This window comes from Oncorhynchus keta, unplaced genomic scaffold, assembly GCF_023373465.1.
Source record: "Oncorhynchus keta strain PuntledgeMale-10-30-2019 unplaced genomic scaffold, Oket_V2 Un_scaffold_29839_pilon_pilon, whole genome shotgun sequence".
In the NCBI taxonomy this organism is placed as follows: domain Eukaryota; kingdom Metazoa; phylum Chordata; class Actinopteri; order Salmoniformes; family Salmonidae; genus Oncorhynchus; species Oncorhynchus keta.
Genome location: NW_026290908.1, coordinates 154453 through 174993, shown reverse-complemented (window position 1 = coordinate 174993; position 20541 = coordinate 154453). Strand labels below are relative to the sequence as shown.

Genomic DNA, 20541 nt, shown 5'->3' with positions numbered 1-20541 from the left:
ATCTTTTCGGCCTCCTGAGGAAGAAGAGGCATTGTTGTGCCCTCTTCACAACTGTGTTGGTGTGTTTGGACCATGATAGGTCCGTAGTGATGTGGACACCAAGGAACTTGAAGCTCTCGGCCCCCTCCACTACAGCCCCGTCGATGTGAATGGGGCGTGTCCGGCCCTTAATTTCATGTAGTCCACGATAAGCTCCCTTGTCTTGCCCACATTGCCTGGTCTCTGACCACCTCCCTATAGGCTGTCTCACTGTCGTCGGTGATTAGACCTACCACCGTTGCGTCGTCGGCAATCTTAATGATGGCGTTGGAGTCGTGCGCGGCCACACAGTCATGGATGAACAGGGAGTACAGGAGGCGACTGAGCACGCACCCCAGCCCTCGTGTTGAGAGTCAGTGTGGTGGATGTATTGTTGCCTACCCTCACATCCTGGGGGCGACCCGTCAGGAAGACCAACATCCTGTTGCAGAGGCAGGTGTTCAGTCCCAGGGTCCTTAGTTTAGTGATGAGCTTGGAGGGAAATATGGTGTTGAACGCTGAGCTGTTGTCAATAAACAGCATTCTCACGTAGGGGTTCCTTTTGTCCAAGTGGGAAAGGGCAGTGTGGAGTGCAATAGAGATTGCATTATCTGTGGATCTGTTGGGGCGGTATGTGAATTGGAGTGAGTCCCGGGTTTCCTGGATGGTGGTATGGATATGAGCCATGACCAGCCTTTCAAAGCATTTCAGAGCTACGGATGTGAGTGCTACGGGCCTGGTGTTCTTAGGCACAGGGACTATGGTGGTTTGCTTGAAACAAGGTACGTAAAACCCTCACAAACTTTTACAGATGCACAATTGAGAGCCTGGTACGGCAACTGCACCGCCCGCAACCGCAGGGCTCTCCAGAGGGTGGTGCGGTCTGTCCAACGCATCACCGGGGGAAGCTACCTGCCCTCCAGGACACCTACACCACCCAATGTCACAGGAAGGCCAAAAAGATAATCAAGGACAACAACCAACCGAGCCACTGCCTGTTCACACCGCTATCATCCAGAAAGCGAGGTCAGTACAGGTGCATCAAAGCTGAGAACGAGAGACTGAAAAACAGCTTCTATCTCAAGATCCTCAGACTGTTAAACAGCAATAACTAGCACATTAGAGGCTGCTGCCCTATATAAATAGACTTGAAATCAATGGCCACTTTAATAATGGAACACTTGTCACATTAATAATGTTTACATATCTTACATTACTCATCTCATATGTGTATACTGTATTCTATCCTATTCTACTGTATCTTAAGTCTATGCCGCTCTGACATTGCTTGTCCAAATATTTATATATTCTTAATTCCATTCCTTTACTTTAGATTCTGTGTATTGTTAGATATTACTTGTTAGATATTACTGCACTGTTGGAGCTAGAAACACAAGCTGTTCGCTACACCCGCAATAACATCTGCTAAACACGTGTATGTGACAAAGACATTTTGATTTGATTTAATACAAACGGGGTCAGACAGAGGTTGGAAATGTCAGTGTAGTATGTGTCCTGGTAATCCCTCTAGCCCTGCAGCCTTGTGAATGTTAACTTGTTTAACCTTTTACTGCAGTGGGCTAAATCAAGGCTACCTGTCGCCCCAACACAGTGACCATGTATGTATGGTCACTTGGTTCCGGTCTACTTAATTAACGGGTGTCTCCCATAGACACCAATGCAATAGTAGGTGGGTCTGGTCTACTTAGTTCATTGGCTTTTATTGAACTAGGAACAAACGGAGAGCGGGGTATCTTGCCTCCTCTTCCGTCTCTGGCTTGCCTGGGACTTTTATTGTGAAGACCAAAGGACATAAAAGACCCGGAAGTTATTCTCCGCGGTCGCGCTATGATTGAATCTGAGAAGGACAGAAGATGAGGAGGGAGAACATGTCCGAGACCCCTACCGAAGCGGGAAAGGAGATGCCGACAAAAAAGCAGAAGCTGAGCAGTGATGAAAACAGTAATCCCGATCTCTCTGCAGATGAGAATGTAAATTCGGTTTTGTTCTGTTTGTATCGGCGCGGACATGAAAAATGGTTAGCTAGCTAAGTAGCTAATGTTAGCCTAACTTTTCATAGCTAGCAAGCTAACTAGCAAGCGACTGGTAGTTGATTTTGGAGTTCGTGATGATAGCTGGGCCTTGCCCTTTGTTTCAACTAGGCCTAGATTTGTATTTCTTTAGCTATAGATACCTAGTTAACGTTAGTTGTGGTTATTTCCCTTTCAAACATTCCAGAACAGGAAATAAGAAAATGATCATTCAACGAGCAAGGGATTCGAGGCAACACTGCAAAGGGCCTCCACCTAAAATAGCTAGCTGGCTAGTTATGCTCTCTAGGTAGTGTTAGCTATCAAGCTATGGACCCTTCTGGGATTGTCCAAGTAGATAATCATTAGCCAGTTGTCAGTTTAGTCAGTTTAGTTTTTCTAGTCTATCTCAAGCCCCTCATGGTAGGCCATCCCACTTCTGACACCAGTGTAGTCGAAAACGGGGTGCAGAACATCCATTGCAGGTTGCAAACGCATCAACCACATCTCATGTTGCTATAATTTGTGTTTGTAGGATGATGCTGTCAGCGTTGAGAGTGGGACCAATGTGGAGCGTCCAGACACACCCACCAACACAGCCAACGCTCCAGGCAGGAAGAGCTGGGGCAAGGGCAAGTGGAAATCAAAGAAGTGCAAATACTCCTTCAAGTGCGTCAACAGCCTCAGGGTGAGCCCATCTTATCAATAATATTTCCAATCATTTCCAACTGCAGACATGTCACATCTTATCAATAGGCCTAATTTTGATTCCAGAAATGTCATAATCTCAGCCTTGGACTTGGCATGCCTGTTCTAAGTATGTGTGTTTATATGATACTGTGTGAGTTGTAAACAGCTGAATGAAGGTGTTCTAATGTTACGGGTGGGCTCTGAACCCAGGTCTCCAACAGCAGAAACCAATGTCTTGACCATTAGACCAAGAGGGAATTCCCACTAGGGCCGAGATTAACACGGATTTTGAAGTCTCAGGGCTACCTCATCACCTTGACCATGAGCTCAACTCATAATTAACTTGTTCTTTACACAGGAGGACCATGGCCAGCCATTATTTGGGGTCCAGTTCAACTGGCACAGTAAAGAAGGGGACCCGCTGGTGTTTGCTACTGTTGGGAGCAACAGAGTAAGTATCTTTGGCATCACATAAACCATGTTGAAAGTGTAATAGCCAAAACATGTGGTGTAAAATACAGACTCATGTGCCACCTGTCACTGCTGATTATGTGATGTCCTTAATTTACCAGGTAACCCTGTACGAGTGCCATTCCCAAGGAGAGATCCGACTCCTGCAGTCATACGTGGATGCTGATGCAGATGAGAACTTCTACACCTGCGCCTGGACCTTTGACACCAGTACAAGCCATCCCCTCCTGGCCGTGGCGGGGTCACGTGGCATCATTCGGGTCATCAACCACATCACCATGCAGTGTATCAAGGTGGGTCAATTTCCAAGTAGTTGTATCCGATACACCAGGGATGGAATTTACATTCGTGCATAAGGGAGGGATTAGTTGTGCCATCTCTGAATAGTTTTGTTGTTTTTTAATGCAGCACTATGTGGGTCACGGGAACGCCATCAACGAGCTCAAGTTCCACCCCAGAGACCCCAACCTCCTGCTATCTGTCAGCAAAGGTAGAACACCTAGACACCATAGCTTGGACTTCATATTTTCGACTGACCTGACTTTTTGAGAACTAAACGATTTACATTTAGGAATGATTTATAATCTGTATGTATTTACATCATTAACAGAATGACTTGACATAAAATCGACTGTGTGAATATCTCATCAGCTTTGTGTTTTGCCTTTAGACCACGCCCTTCGTCTGTGGAACATCCAAACAGACACACTGGTGGCCATCTTTGGAGGTGTAGAGGGACATAGAGATGAAGTCCTCAGCGCAGTGAGTACACGACATGACCACAACCATCTCTTACTGGCTTTCTTGATCAATAGAAGTCAGGGATTTCTATGTGTATGTGACCATTGAAAATTGCGATACAATATGGATCACACAGAAAAAGAAATGAGAGATGAATGATATAATAATGAAAAATGTCTCTGCGCCAGGACTTTGACCTGCTAGGTGAGAAGATCATGTCGTGTGGAATGGACCACTCTCTGAAGCTCTGGACGATCAACTCAGAGAGGATGCAGAAAGCCATTCACGGGTCCTATGAATACAACCCTTCCAAGACAAACAGGTGAACATATTGGTTGTGGGCAACAAATGTATGTGTATTCCCATGTATATTTCAGTCATTCAGCAGACTTTTACACACAACAAAGCACGATCAAATAACAGGGCTGAACAATTACATTTTTTAAATTTTACCTTTATTTAACCAGGCAAGTCAGTTAAGAACATATTCTTATTTTCAATGACGGCCTGGGAACAGTGGGTTAACTGCCTGTTCAGGGGCAGAACGACAGATTTGTACCTTGTCAGCTCGGGGGATTGAACTCGCAACCTTCCGGTTACTAGTCCAACACTAACCACTAGGCTACGCTGCCGCATAAAAGAAACATAGTACAGTGTTGCCAGGATACAGTCAGAATCTCACATCTTTTATTTAACTAGGCAAGTCAGTTAAGAACAAATTCTTATTTACAATGACTGTGTAGGAATAGTGGGTTAACTGCCTTGTTCAGGGGCAGAACGACAGATTTTTACATTGTCAACTTGGGGATTCGATCTAGCACCCTTTCAGTTACTGGCCCAACGCTCTAACCACTAGGCTACCTGATGCCCCGAACTGTTGATTTTCAACTTGAAAATGTTTGGTCCTTTAACCGATGATTCTGTCTTCTTACAGGCCATGGGTCTCTCAGAAGATCCACTTCCCTGACTTCTCTACCAGAGACATCCACAGGAACTATGTGGACTGTGTACGCTGGCTGGGAGATCTGATTTTATCCAAGGTAAGACTGTGAGAATCTTTTTGTTCAAACACAAATACGTCACATTCTGTTATTAGGTTGTGGATCTCATTGTGACCCTCATAACCCTACTCCTTTGTTCTGTTCCTCCCCTGACCAGTCGTGTGAGAATGCTATCGTGTGTTGGAAACCAGGGAAGATGGAGGACGATATTGACCGCATCAAACCAAACGAGTCCAACGTGACAATCCTGGGTCGCTTCGACTACAGCCAGTGTGACATCTGGTACATGCGTTTCTCCATGGACTTCTGGCAGAAGGTATAGATGATATTTCCCCTTCCGTTGTGTCTGTGGCTTTGTGGAATCCCTTATCTGCTACTGTTCATCCCAGTATTGTAAGCAAACAGTGGTTTGGTGTTGGAACTTTATAACTAAATAGATGCAAGTTTGTTGTTTAACATTAAACATAAAGTATAGTATTGTCTCCACGTAGAAAGTTGTTTGACTATTGAAGTAACACATGTCTTGTCCTACAGATGTTGGCTCTGGGAAACCAAGTGGGGAAACTGTACGTGTGGGACCTTGAGGTAGAGGACCCCCACAAAGCAAAGTAAGAGTCTGTAGGGAAACTGTACGTGTGGGACCTTGAGGTAGAGGACACCCACAAAGCAAAGTAAGAGTCTGTAGGGAAACTGTACGTGTGGGACCTTGAGGTAGAGGACACCCACAAAGCAAAGTAAGAGTCTGTAGGGAAACTGTACGTGTGGGACCTTGAGGTAGAGGACACCCACAAAGCAAAGTAAGAGTCTGTAGGGAAACTGTACATGTGGTGGTGTTGGGGAAGCTACTCTGAAGATATAGTTCACCAAGCTACCAATTACTTCACACTAGAAGAAGTTAAGCTACACTAAACTAGTTACTTTGAAAAAGTAGTTCACAACATCCAAACTACTTTGTGAAAGATCATCAATACAGTATGTTAACAATCTGTAATTTAGCCTAATTATATAGGGTAACATTTGTATTTTTTCCTAAATAGACATACCCAAACCTAATCATTTTTCATGGTCATAAACAGTAACTGGTAATGTTGTGTAGTTTAGAAAGGTCTGGAACTAGACTTTCTGGTAAATGTTAGAACTTTCTGAGGTGTACTCTCTTTTTAGAACACAAGTACTTGGTACAAATATGAACAAACAAATTCTAAACGACTTAGTATAAGATTTCCCATATCTTAACAATGAAATAAATATGATCTAAAGGTCCACTGAGCAGCACAGAGACACCATTCAAATGTGTGACTCGTTACAACTTCTGTCTGTGACAAAGAGAACGCGGTCTTTCAACTATGAAATAATTTACTGTTTTATTTTGAAAGCTCTAAATCCGGCTGAGAATTTCACAGCGAGATGAAACCACAACGGCTGGACTCAGACTGTCATATGCCATTTCCCAGGCTCACTTGCTCAGAGGAAATCAATTCTTTGTCTCGATTGGCCAGAGAATGTGACACATCACTCCCTATGAACATGAAGTGTCATGTTTCAGACCCCACAAGTCCACGCCACTGAGAGTGGAAACAGAGAGCAGACAAAGTGGGTCTTTGTGCGACTTTAAGGTACAGGACACTATGGCGTTCAGAGCGCTTTGTACACCAAAATGTCAGTCAGAACTGCTCAGTCCCCCCATACAGGGGACTTAACATCTAAGAGGTTTTAAACTAAATGTTTCAAATGAGAATTAGACGGGTCTGATGCTGAGAAAGGACATTTTTGCCTACTTTACCCATATTTTATTTTTTTACAAAAGAAATTGCTAAAAAGTTCACTTCTGAAAACACCAAGAATTGAATTTAGTTCAACTACCACAAAGCTAAAGCAAAATGTAGATCAACTAGTCATTTAAATACATGTATTTCACTACATCACTGTACGTGAAGGTAGAGGACCCGCAAAGTTAAGAGTTAACCTCCCACCAATACACCTCACCGAAGCAGTGGTTCATGCCTAGATGGTAGACTGCCTGAGAGAAGTGAAGGCCAGTAGAGCACCACTCTCCTTGTTATGTATCATGTTCCAGGGCTGTGACAGAGACCTCACAGAATAATTAGACAGATATTTCAGGGGATGTATAAATGTGAAGCATCCGCTTGGCGTTTCCATTCACTACCAAATATGATAGTGAGAGAAAGCCAAGTGGCCGGCAGTGGGAGATGCTGGAGCAAGATGGATTTTGTCCGACATTCTGCAATTGTCATTTTCAACAGTTTGTCCTCAATACAGTTCTGTTCCCAAAGCTGCAATATGTTACGAACAAGAGTGGACTAAATTTGAAAGACCTTACCCTTTGCTAAAGCAAAAAGAAAATGGCATTGTTTAAAAGGATTGCAAAGGCGAATTGAGATATTGCACATGTGCACTTCAAAGTAGGCTTTCACTAACAGCGATATGCAAATATATACTACAACGCGCCAATAGGATCTCGCAAGCTCATGCTTGGCTCTGCCCAGCCCCTTGTTCTGCCCACTGTCTCATTTGTTCTCATTTGAAATGACGGGCGGTGGTCTCTTAGTTTAGTTATAACAATCTTCGGAGACACTGTCTTTCTGTTTCACCAAATACATTCTAACCTGGCTCTCTGTTTCAGGTGCACCATCCTCACCCTCCCAAGATGCACCTCTGCCATCAGACAGACCAGCTTCAGCCGTGACAGCAGTATCCTGATTGCAGTCTGTGACGACGCCTCTATCTGGCGCTGGGACCGCCTGCGATGAAGACAACATTGGCAACGAGCAACCTATTCTATTATGACGGACCAGTCACTTTGCTGTCGAGAACCAGAAACATTTTCCAGGGACACATTTTCTGTGTGTAGTCTGCATCAGATCTTTCCAATGGAGGTGTTGTTTAACATCTCAGGAACCACTCCCAACATGACAACGGTGCTACAGGTCTGCACAGAAAAATGTGTGTCTGGAACCCACCAATTATTTTCCTTTTGTTTCCCTTCTCCGGGTTGTACTTATACCAGCCCATCCTTATTAAATCCATGAGGGGGGTGAAAAGGTGCGCAATTTGGGGAGAAGGGTGGAGAATCAGACTACAACCCTGGAGCCCTTCAAGCTTTCTCTCCCCTTCTTGCTATTTAGTTCCCCTTTGCTTACTATTCACTTTTTAATGGGCTTTAATAAATGCTATTTTTCTAAAGGCTTCTTGTCTCATTCCGAGGTACTGAAGCTTGAAAACTCTAAGTAAATATATGGTCCCCTAAGCCCAGGCCATCTGAATGCATGGAGAAAATTAGTAGCGGGACAGTTTGGGTGTTAACTGCCCCAAAAGTGCATCTCATGCACTAGAAATGAACGTTTTCAACATGAAAATAAATGAAGCATCTAGGATCCGCTTGTATGGGCAAGCTAAATATGTATGGAATAAAGTAGTGGTGAAAAGATAATTTTAAGAAATGTTTAATATTGGACAAACACATGTAGTAATTGTTGCTATAAAACGATATTTTCGTCTTCTGTGGATGACCATTCCTGGACATTCTGGAGCAGAAAATGAAGTCTTTGGTCTTCTCTGTCCATGCCCCTTTATCATGGTTTTTAACACTGGTATCATCGAGACAACTCAAGTCTTCCAGAAATTAGGGTTTTGAGCCATGCGCCTCTGGAAGTTCTCATACCTGGGGAGAAATATCAGAGGAGCACATGACTTTATGCTTTTGATTTAGGAAGCACATTCAGATCGTTTGCAGCGTCCATGCTTAACTGACTGATTGAGAAATTCCTCAAATGTTAGTTTCCTTGTAGCCAGCCCAATAACCACAGGTTCCACAAATGTGGGTCAGGCAAATTGAAAATAATTGATTGGGTTAATTCAAGCAGGTGTTTAAATGGTCTGACTTTGAATAGGACCAAGAGGGAATCATTTTACCATTTGAGGATGGAACTGGCAGGGATGAACATTTCTGAGGGGTTTGGAGTCATCTGCGACTGGGACACGGCAAAAGACGAGGAGAAATTATACAAACTGTCCAGCATCTTCTGAGTGAACTGAGGAGAGAGAGTTGAGTTGGTCAGCTGAGTGTGTAGGTGCTCTTAGCAACATCAAAATAAAAGTCCTGCACATGTGCCATATGTGGACAAAAAAGGAATAACTTGTGGGGATTATTTTGACACGAGGTAAGCAGAGAGGAAGTGGGTCTACAATAGACCCATGTTTGAGAAGTCTCAATACGATCCTTTAGATATGGTCTCAAATACCCCCTGTCGTAATGACCAACTGTTCTGCCCACTGACTGTTTGTGCAACCTAATACAATTGAACACAATGCTAGTGTGCCTGTAGAAAGTATACCCCCCCTTGGATTTCTTCCCATTTTGTGTTAAAGATTCATGAAAAATAAGTGCCAATATACCATCATTTGTTAGAAACACCTTCGCAGCAATTACAGCTGTGAGTCTTCTTGGGTAAGTGAGCTTTGTACACCTGTATTGTGCAATATTTTCTCCTTTTCAAAAGTCAAGCTCTGTCAAGGTGTTGGGGATCATGGCTAGACAGTAAGTCTTGCCATAGATTGTCTAGCAGATTTAAGTCAACTGTAACTTGGCCACTCAGGAACATTCACAGTCTTTTTGGTAAGAAACTCCAGTGTAGATTTGGCCTTGTGTTGCAGGTTGTCCTGCTGAAATGTGAATTCCTCTCCCAGTGTCTGGTATAATGCAGACTGAAACATGTTTTCCTGTAGGATTTTGCCTGTGCTTAGCTCCATCCTGTTTTTTTTCATCCTGAAATACTCCCCAATCTTTGCTGATGTCAATCATTCCATGATGCAGCCACCACCATGCTTGAAGATGAGGCAGCTACTCAGTGATGAATCAGATTTGCCAAAAAGTGTCTTCCTTTGTGTTTTTTCTCTCTCAGTATTACTTTAGTGCTTTGTCGCATACATATGTATGTTTTGGAATCTTCTGTGTATTTGTATTCTTTTAACTCTAATTTAGGTCATGGGGTCACTACAATGTTGTTGATCCATCCTCAGTTCTCTCCCATCACAGCCATTGAACTCTGTAGCGGTTTTAAAATCAGCAATGGCCTCATTGTGAAGTCACTGAGCTGTTTCCTTCCTGTCCTGCAGCTCAGTTCAGAAGGAAGACTGCATCTTTGATGTATCTGGGTGGTTTAATACAGTGGTTCCCAAACGTTTAATACCCCTTACCCCTTCAAACATTCAACCTCCAGCTGCGTACCCCCTCTAGCACCAGGGTCAGCGTGCTCTCAAATGTTGTTTTTTGTCATCACTGTAAGCCTGCCACACACACACACACTATACAATACATTTATTAAACATAAGAATGAGTGTGAGTTGTCACAACCCAGTTTGTGGGAAGTGACAAAGAGCTCTTATAGGACCAGGGCACAAATAATATAATCATTTTGCTCTTTATTTAACCATCTTACATATCAAATTGTGAATAACTCACCATAGGTTAATGAGAAGGGTGTGCTTGAAAGGATGGACATAACTCTGCAATGTTGGGTTGTATTGGAGAGAGTTTGTCTTAAATCATTTTCCACGCATAGTCTGTGCCAGTATTTCGTTTTCATGCTAGTGAGGTCCGAGAATCCACTCTCACATAGGTACGTGGTTGCAAAGGGCATCTGCATTTGCCAGGGCAGGATACTCTGAGCGCAGCCCAATCCAGAAATCTGGCAGTGGCTTCTGATAACATTTTCACAGAACCACTTGAATGCAATTTCGATGAGGCTCTCTTGTTCAGATATCGGTAAGTGGACTGGAGGCAGGGCATGAAAGGGATAACGAATCCAGTTGTTTGTGTCATCCGTTTCGGGGAAAGTACCTGCGTAATTGCACATCCAACTCACTCAGGTGCTTCGCTATATCACATTTGACATTGTCCGCAAGCTTGAGTTCATTTGCACACAACAAATCATACAATGATAGAAATACCTGTGTGTTGTCCTTGTTAATACAGACAGAGAAGAGGTCCAACTTCTTAATCACAGCCTCAATTTTGTCTCGCACATTGAATATAGTTGCGGAGAGTCCCTGTAATCCTAGATTCAGATCATTCAGGCGAGGATTTAAATCACCCAGATAGGTCAGTCGTGTGACAAACTCGTCATCATGCTAGCAGTCAGACAAGTGAAAACTATGGTCAGAAAATAACTAAGCTTGTCTCTCAACTTAAAAAAGTGTCAATACTTTGCCCCTTGATAACCAGTGCACTTCTGTATGTTGTAAAAGCGTTACATGGTCGCTGCCCATATCATTGCAAGGTGCAGAAAATACACAAGTTCAGGGGCCTTGCTTTAACAAAGTTAACCATTGTCACTGTGGTGTCCAAAACGTCTTTCAAGCTGTCAGGCATTCCCTTGGCAGCGAGAGCCTCTCGGTGGATGCTGCAGTGCACCCAAGTGGCATCGGGAGCAACTGCTTGCACACGCATTAGCACTCCACTATGTCTCCCTGTCATGGCTTATGCGCCATCAGTACAGATACCAACACATCTTGACCACCAAAGTCCATTTGATGTCACAAAGCTGTCCTGTACTTTAAAAATATCCTCTCCTGGTTTCCAATAGAGGATGTCTTCCTTAAATGACCCCCCATAAATATAACGGACATGTGCCAGGCCCACCACGTCTGTTCATCCAGCTGTAACACATAATTCACTGGCTTGTATGCAAAGCAGTAATGGTTTCAAAACATCTCCTGCCATGTCACTGATGCGTCGTGAAAGTGTTGTTTGATGAAGTCATTGTCTGTATAGTTTTTTGGGCCTTTTCCCCCAGCATTGTTCCAGCCATATCCGCGGCAGCAGGAAGAATGAAGTCCTCCTCAATAGTATGGGGCTTGCCTGTCCTAGCCACTTGGTAGCTCACCATATAAGATGCTTCTGGCCACTTATTAATGGTATCTGTTGTCGGTCTGTTGTCTAATGTCTGCGCAAGAGTGAAGGTTTACTTTTGCACATATAACACACTGTGGCTGAGGAAAGGCACTACTCCCAATAAGTGAACCCCAAATCAATGTATTGTAGTTCTCAACATATTGCGCCTCTTCGATGGTCCAATGTCCCTGTCTGTTCGGTGCTTTCCTGGGTAAGCGGGCAGTAGCTCTTCGGCTGCATCAGATTCACATCCAGTCTAGCTGGGCTAACAACAAATGTAGAATTACTGATGCAAGCATTGGATGTGCTAGTGGAAGCAGACCAACTTGTAGTTGACAGGTGCAGGTGTACTGCTGGTAGTAACAGTACTACCAGTAGAGTTGGTATGTGTCTATGGACATGGGCCTTTTTTAAATTTGACCATTTATCAATTTTCGAGCAAACGGAATGAGCAGCAGCTATGTTTGGCTACATACATACATAAATTCCCGCGAGAGAGTAATGTTAATTATTTGACTAGTCTACCTGTATTTGACAGTGTTGTTATTTCACTGAACACTAGATGGTTTAATTTTATTTTTGGCAGTGAAGAGAGGCTACTCAGGTAAGAGAAAAAAAACTCACCCAAATGTATAGCCCTGTTGGAAAATATAAATGGACCGTTTAAAGAAATGTGAAATCACATTATTATTTGGTGTACCCCCGATGGCATTGTATGTACGTACCCCAGTTTGGGAATACCTGGTTTAATACATCATCCACAGCATAATTAACTTGATCATGTTTAAAGAGATATTCAATGTCTGATTTGTTATTGTTACCCATCTACCAATCACTGCCCTTCTTTATGAGGCTTTCAAAAAGCTCCCTGGTCTTTGTAGTTTAATCTGTGCTTGAAATTCAATACATGACTGAGGGACCTTACAGATGTATATATGTATGAGGGACAGAGGAAGGTGTAGTCATTAAAAACAATGTAAACCGTGTGAGTCCACATAACTTATGTGATATGTTAAACCAAATTTGACTTCTGGACTAATTTAGGCTTGCCTAAACAAAGGGGTGAATACATATGCAACAACTATAGTTTAGTTGTGTTTTTTGTTTTTTTACATGTGTAGAATTTTATTTTCACCGACAGTATTTTGTGTAGCTCAATTACAATGAAATCTATCACTTTAAAAGCAAGGTGAAAAAAGTTGAAGGGGGTGTAGACTTTCCATAGGCACTAAATACACAGCAATCAAACCAAGCAGCTTGAGTATTGACTCGTATACATATTATCAAAGGAAGGTCACTGATTATGTGCACTGCACTGCAAAGCACCCATAATGTTCTAACCTGCATAAAGGAGTCAACAGCGCACACAGTGGCACCTGATACAGGCGTCTGCTGGACCAGCTGCTCCAAAGGCTCAATAGACACACCAACTTGGGCCACGGAGGCAAGCCGAGGTACTGTCATAACTCCAAATGGATGCTCTCCACCCTCACCTATAGGAAGACAGCAGAAACACCAATGGTGTGTAACTTTTGCTCAACAGTTTACCCACCTTTTGCAAAAAAATGCATTGAAAGAAGAAGGGTTATTTTTTCCCACCACAACTGGCGATCACAGTTTACCCACCTATTGTTTTACCACTACAGCACTAAAACACACATACTGAAAAAACACATTGTGACAACTACTAATGAAAGAAGGGCTTTATTAAATACATTTGAATGATACTCACCTGGTTTTAATTGAGATATTTTAAAGATGGCACTTGGTTTGTCGTTGGTGATGAAACCCAGGAGCTGCCAGATCTGCCCACCGACAGGGTCCGGGAAGGAGAAGTAGACGGCTCCACCCATCCCCGCAGGGAAAGGCACTGTGCCCAACATGAACACCACTACATGGTTCACATTCTCATAGTCTGGTAGGTTGAAGACAAACTTGTCACCAGCAACCTGCTGGGCGTCAGTCTGGACCTAAAAGACAATTGTGACTCCTACTTGAGCTGGAGTTATTTCAAGAGGTACTTTTCATTTAATTAAAGGCACAATCTGTTTCTGTAATTCAGCAGTTTGACCCTGCCATTTTTTTGGTAAACTGATAATTGGGCTTGGTAGGGACCAGTGGAGGCTGGTGGGAGGAGCTGTAGGAGGATGGACTCAATGGATGGAATGGAACGGAGTCAAACTTGGTTTCCATATATTTGATACCGTTCCACGAATTCCATTCCAGCCATTACACATTACAATGAGCTTGTCCACATAGCTCCTCCCACCTGCCTCTGGTAGGGGCATCATGATGTATCTCTTTTGGGACTCTTATATTCATAGACAGCCATGCTTGCAAGTCCATGGATCTGTCATGGTAGTAGGAAACATACTTTGAAGCTATACATTTTCTGTTTAGAATGACACCCCAAAACAACAAACATTTGAGTACAATTTGGGTTATGATACTAGCTAACTACGGTAAGAAAAGTTGTACAAGCTAAACAATGTACTCAAAACCTCTGTCAAGCTCATATCATAGAATATTTATAACTAGCTATATTGTTCAAGAATCAATGGGTATATGTAGCCTACGAGTAGAAATGACCAGTCAGCAGCCGGGAATAGAATAACACATTGTTCCTTCATACCAAATGTGTAGTTCGCTGTCATTTCAGTCCCAAGTTAGCTTGCTGCCGTTAGCAAGTTCCATACTTACCAATCTACCAGCAACCAAACATCCAAACATTGTAATGTCCTTGGTTTACTTTATATTTCGGTCAAGATTACTGTCTTATACTTAATCGATAGCACCAGCTGAGTCCATTTCACAAAACTCCCGAGAAAGTTAGCTTGCTAACTCCAATGTTTTGTTACTTGTATATGTTCTGCTTCAGACCACGTGTATACGAGAACTTCCGGTTTGATTGACGTTTCAAAATAAAATCAACCAGAAAGAAAGTGATAAAATACTCATTAGAATTTGATAGAACGCTTGCGTGGTTCTAATAGGTAGGCTGTTTGTTTAAGAAGAAAAAAAAAACATACAAAAAGAAAGCGCCAGAAAAAACAAATGTCTATAATCTAAGATAAATTGTATTGTGATGGGACTGCAGAAAAAATACATCATGTGGTTCCATGGGAGTATGAAAACAGAAATACTTAGTTCCGTGTAACCAACATAAGTGATACAATCCCGAAAGATCCATCCTATATCTCTCCCACAACTCTCCAGCCTTTACTTGCAGGTTTATATTTGGAATTGAAGGAGCATTCAGTAGAAGTCAGTCAAAGGCTTCATTGTGTGGCCTATAAACCCGAGGATCTGTTCAAATCACTGATGCATGGCTCGGGGGAGAATGTTATAGGGTGAATGTGAGCTGTTCGTCAAGGTCTGTGACCTCTGAGTCTTCTATATTCTTGGTTGGCTTGGAATTCATCCACATTTTAAACAACTGCCATGGAAGTCATGAGAATTCACCTATTATTGGCTTATTGGTCATCTAAAATTGGGATATATTGGGAAATGTAACCTAGGCTTTGTTTAATTGAAGAGTATTGCATTTTATTGAAGCTGGTTGCACTGGGTTGAGCAATGTTTGTTGATATGTCAATATAGATTGAATAGAACCAATGCCTGCCACAATGAATCCATTATTGTCAGCCAGGCCATAGTCACCAATATCAAATAACTGTCACCAAAAGCTGCCAAGGTAAACCTACACCCCCCTAACTATGACTATGTGGACTTTTATAATCACACTCTATCAAACTCTATTGGTTTATACTATAGCTTTCTCTTTCCATGAAGTCAAGCACTCCAGCATTCCAGTGATGTGATAGTTTAGAGTTGACATCATCCATTACAGACTAAATTGGATAACTGTGACTTGTGTCATGTGGCTCATCCTGTTCGGACTGGAGTTGTCCATTGTTGTCTTGCCTTCAGATCCGTTCTCTGAAGAAGATTGCAGAAGGCCCCTGATCCAACTGGAAGTTTACCATGTATGGATCCACATGGCCCACGAAGTGGATGAGGAATTACCTGAACTATGTGAGTCATCTGGATACAGTGTTACCTCTATGTGTTGACATGTTCATGTTATTATCAGGCTTCAGACTACTTCTGAATTCAGAAAATCTCTATACTCTGATCAATGGTTTGGGTCAAGAGACAATAGACAGTTGTGCTATATTTGAGACAACGTCAAGCATATGGGTTGTCGAGACATTCATTCATATCCTTCATAGAGCCTTTATTCAATATATATTATGTGTGACATTGTTGTTGAATAGTATGTCATACTCATATCGCAGACATATTAATAATATCTGCTTATGCAATTAACTTGTTAAAAAAAATGTAAAACATTAAAGTATGACAATTAAACAACTGTATGTATTAGTGTAATTGAAAAATACCGACAAGTTATTTTTATGCATTTACCATTATGAAAAGGTTATTTTGAAATCACAGAGTAGGTTTAGACTAGGCTATGCTGAAGGTGTGAGTGTAGGATTATATATGCATGTTTGTAGCTAATACATGACACAGCACCGAGTTTGCTACGTTGTTGCACTCGTTTCCAGTATAAAGTGCAACTGGAGGGGCTTTGCGCGCGTCCTCTTCTAGCCAGGTAAATGATCTACAATACACGCTGTATCTGCACTACAATACAGTAACACAATCACCAAACTAAGTGCCCAGTGAAACACTGTCATGGGTTTCCGTGTTACTGTGGGTGTTCCACAGCTGTGCTGGGAATTGTTACGATAATTCAAGCGCCCACTGCTTTTTTACTTGTAATTATTACGTGTTATTAATTGACCGTTATTTATATATTTTATTTCTCTCTGCATTGTTGGGAAGGGTCCGTAAGTAATAATATCACAGTTAGTCTACACCTGTTGTTTATGAAGCATGTGACGAATGGAATTCGATTTGTCCAAGAGCTGGGCGCAAAAGAAAGGCATGGCCAGAGACAGAGGTAACCGCAACCAGTGCGACTGGACTTCAATCATGTGCACAGCTCTGCACTCTGCGCTCTCTGACATTATAGTGGCGTGTTGCCTAATAGGAACGTGAACCACGAACTTTTGCCCTCTCTGGGTGTTGTGAGAAACAAATAAAGAACCACAGAGAAGTGACCATGTTTTCGCAAAATCCGATAAGTAGCCTTACTAAATATGTTTCGAAGCCGTCAGTCGTGGGACAGGTTGAGGTTTGTATGGTTGAATGTCAGTCGCCTTGCGCTGTTAGGACAGCTGTACCAGACGGACAACCCGCAGACCATGGGAGGGTAGCAAATCAGGCTGATCTAAAGGTAAGAAGAAACCGGTCAGTTAGTGTTTAACTGTTTAAATTTAAATGTATATTCCCATTTTAGATATACATGTATGGCGTTATACTGCTCACAAAAATTCTGAATTTATTTATAAATTCTGAATTGATGTATTTGAAATCTGTGAAAAAATTGTTTTGAGCCACGAAAGTCCGACCATGTTGTGTGTTCATATCACATCTATCCATTGACCCTTTGGTTTGAGGTTACTACTGTACATAGAAAGCTCTCTCTCTTTTGACATTTCCATCAACAAACATGGAGTATCTTAGTATTTGTTTAACAGACAGTGTGAGCTGTGGCTTTCCTCATAGGACATACAGTAATGTAGGCTAATATACAGTACTGTAGGCTAATATACAGTAATGTAGGCTAATATACAGTAATGTAGGCTAATATACAGTACTGTAGGCTAATATACAGTAATGTAGGCTAATATACAGTAATGTAGGCTAATATACAGTACTGTAGGCTAATATACAGTAATGTAGGCTAATATACAGTAATGTAGGCTAATATACAGTAATGTAGGCTAATATACAGTAATGTAGGCTAATATACAGTAATGTAGGCTAATATACAGTAATGAAACAAATATTGTAAAAATGTATTGCCCACATGTGACACAAGGTCAGGAGTTCATATTGATCAGGTGAGGTGGTGTTATTTCTTATTGTATGGTAGACTGCAGTTTTACCATATTAAAAAATGGCATTGGTGGTGTTCACAATGACTGCCAATGCACCGAATGCTCCCTGGCCTCTCCTCTCCTCCTCTTAGCCTGGCTGTCAGATCCAGATGAGTGTTGACTCTAAGCAGAGTCACATTGTTACCGTGTGAGCAGGGTTACTTATGGTCACGTGGGCCTGGAGCTTCTAGTAATCCATGGGTCTTTCAACACCTTTGTTTTACACCAGCAGTCTCTGGTCTGTGTGCTCCATCCTCATACAGTGGATGACCAGAAGTACTGTACGTTCCCAGAGTGGGCCACTAACGATGTTGACACTGGAGAATTCATTGTGAATCAGTGGTGACCTAACTTGTCCTCTGCTTCAAGCTTTTTTAAGGGCCAGTCACAAATCTAACTCAAGATTTCAAGGAGCTGATTGCAATCAGCTTTTTATGGCATCCAGTATTTAAAGGGCTATAAAAAACGTTGCTGCTTCGATTTCTGAAAACACTGAGCCTACATATAACTGACATGATCAAGTATGTGCATCTCAATCTTTTCTCTCTCTCTTGCTCTCGTCCTCTACCTCTCTGACACTCTCTTAAGGAGAAGATCTGTCCCTGTGATGCCTGGTGTTCCCAGAAGCGGACCTATGAGAACCTGGCCTACGAGCCTGGGAGTCAGAGTGAGCTCTACCCCCAACCTAAGTCCCTCTCCCGGGCTGTTTTCCAGCTCTCTGGCCTCACCCCCAAGTCCTCCATCCAGGCCATCGAGAGTCATGTCGCTAGCCTGAAGGGAGTGGTGTCTGTCAACTTCTCTGTGGCCAGTGGCCTGGCTCAGGTGGACTATAACGCGTCATCTATCTCTACCAGGGAGTTATCTCTGGAGATCCAGGCCATGGGCTACGGCGTCGTGGACGTGGCTGGGGAAGAGGTGACTAAGATCGGGGAGACGGAGGCCACAGAGTCCCTGACGAGGATCAGGGTGAAGGGTATGACATGCCAGTCCTGTGTGCGCTCCATCGAGGGACGGATAGGGACTCTGCCTGGGGTTCTGCACATCAAGGTGTCTCTGAGCGATCAAGAGGCAGTAGTACAATTTCAGCCCCACACAGTGACATCTGAGGAGGTAAAGGAACAGATTGAGAACATGGGATTTGGTGCGACTCTTACGAACAAAGACACGAGTATAGATTGTGGTCAAGGGGAGACACCTGTGTCATCCTCCATCTTGGATTCACTGACTCAGACGTCTGTCATTGGGATTGTAGGGATGACCTGTAATTCATGTGTCCAGTCCATAGAGGGTAAGATCTCTGAGATGACTGGGGTGTGTTCTATAGCGGTGTCATTAAAGGAGGGACAGGGGACCGTCACCTTTGACCCCAGTCTGACTCAGCCAGAGGAACTAAGGGCAGCCATTGAAGACATGGGATTTGATGCATCACTCATAGGTACGCTTAATATGTTTATTTCACCTTAGAAATTGAACAAAAATCACAACTACACTTTTATAATCAGACATTTCATTCATGTAATATGGGGAGGGGGGCTCAATTGAGTAGGTACATTGTTGTACAGAATGCAGAGAAATGGATTACTTCAACATTCCAAACTCACAGCGGTGGGCATACAGTAATACTGCTTTCAATGGACAATGCTGTTCAAAGCATTCTATTTCCATCCAGCCTTGCTATTGGTGGAGAGTAGGCAGCACTTGGGCACAGGTCTCCTTGGAAACGAGACAAGTGTGCTTTCTAGTGTGGCATCAAGTGTTCTTGAATTACCCAGACTTGGGGCCGGTAAAACAAGCTTATAAACGGATTATGAACCGGTTTGGTTGTTTTATGTCACCCCCCCTTACACTGAAAGCACTCTCTCTCCATCCATGCATAACCCATCCAACCAACGGTCTTGTTAATAATATGTTGTGTTCTTTTCTCCTGAAGAATCTGCTTCTGCAGAAACTCTTCCAACTCCTCCCCTTCAAAGACGAAAGACTCCCCTTTCCCCCCACTCCCCCAGAATGGCTCACAGTAGCTCTGGCTCTACCAAGACTTCCATTAACGGTAGCTCTGGCTCTACCAAGACTTCCATTAACGGTAGCTCTGGCTCTACCAAGACTTCCATTAACGGTAGCTCTGGCTCTACCAAGACTTCCATTAACGGTAGCTCTGGCTCTACCAAGATGGTCACTGCTGGTGAGGAGGGGAAGGTTCAGAAGTGCTTCATCCGTGTGGCAGGCATGACCTGTGCGTCCTGTGTGGCCAACATTGAGAGGAACTTAGTCAAACACAGAGGTGGGTGATGTTATCCTTTAGGTCACTGTCATTTCCCATAGTCACTAAGCAGAACGCTTGACCTGGCAGTACAGTTTCTATCATGAGGATAAACACGTATTTTGTGGTGATGCCACTTTCCCTGGTTAGGGGTTAACTGCACAACATTGTGTGTGGTGTGTGTGTGTTCCAGGTGTCATCTCAGTGCTGGTTGCCCTCATGGCTGGTAAGGCGGAGGTGAAGTATGACCCTGGTATTGTTGATGCCAAGCGGATAACACAGCTCATAGAGGGTCTAGGCTTCGGTGCCACACTGATAGAGGACAATGCTGTTATGGATGGGAAACTGGACCTCTCTGTGAGTCCTCTCATTGGCTGAGAGAACATGGAGAAAGAACAAATACATT

General features: G+C 43.0%; 3 protein-coding genes across 8 annotated transcripts in view; 2 read left to right on the top strand and 1 right to left on the bottom strand.

Moving 5' to 3' along the window:
- Window positions 1–1819: 1819 nt before the first annotated feature.
- Window positions 1820–8155, top strand: eed (embryonic ectoderm development). The gene is made up of 11 exons (XM_035759388.2): window positions 1820–2009; window positions 2584–2736; window positions 3097–3189; window positions 3311–3502; window positions 3618–3699; window positions 3880–3971; window positions 4139–4272; window positions 4885–4990; window positions 5109–5267; window positions 5486–5559; window positions 7596–8155. The coding sequence occupies exons 1-11, from the start codon at window positions 1893–1895 to the stop codon at window positions 7720–7722; spliced, it is 1329 nt and encodes a 442-aa protein (XP_035615281.2). The 5' UTR covers window positions 1820–1892; the 3' UTR covers window positions 7723–8155.
- A 244-nt stretch (window positions 8156–8399) lies between these two features.
- On the bottom strand, window positions 8400–14750 carry hikeshi (heat shock protein nuclear import factor hikeshi). Its single transcript, XM_035759389.2, has 5 exons — window positions 14565–14750; window positions 13597–13834; window positions 13206–13357; window positions 8885–9003; window positions 8400–8633 (listed from the first exon to the last, which is right to left on the bottom strand). The coding sequence occupies exons 1-5, from the start codon at window positions 14592–14594 to the stop codon at window positions 8579–8581; spliced, it is 594 nt and encodes a 197-aa protein (XP_035615282.1). The 5' UTR covers window positions 14595–14750; the 3' UTR covers window positions 8400–8578.
- atp7b (ATPase copper transporting beta) overlaps window positions 14190–20541 on the top strand; it is a 24131-nt gene continuing 17779 nt past the window's right edge. For 2 of the 6 annotated variants that reach the window (XM_052515691.1, XM_052515687.1), the window contains exons 1-4: window positions 16597–17169; window positions 18464–19310; window positions 19806–20156; window positions 20329–20492. In XM_052515691.1, the coding sequence (XP_052371651.1) occupies window positions 16996–17169; window positions 18464–19310; window positions 19806–20156; window positions 20329–20492 (1536 nt within the window). In that variant the 5' untranslated portion in view covers window positions 16597–16995. Of the gene's footprint in view, window positions 14327–14897; window positions 15238–15539; window positions 15559–15794; window positions 15900–16596; window positions 17170–18463; window positions 19311–19805; window positions 20157–20328; window positions 20493–20541 lie in introns of those variants that run through there. The other 4 variants (XM_052515689.1, XM_052515688.1, XM_052515690.1 and 1 more) reach the window with 4 other exon arrangements.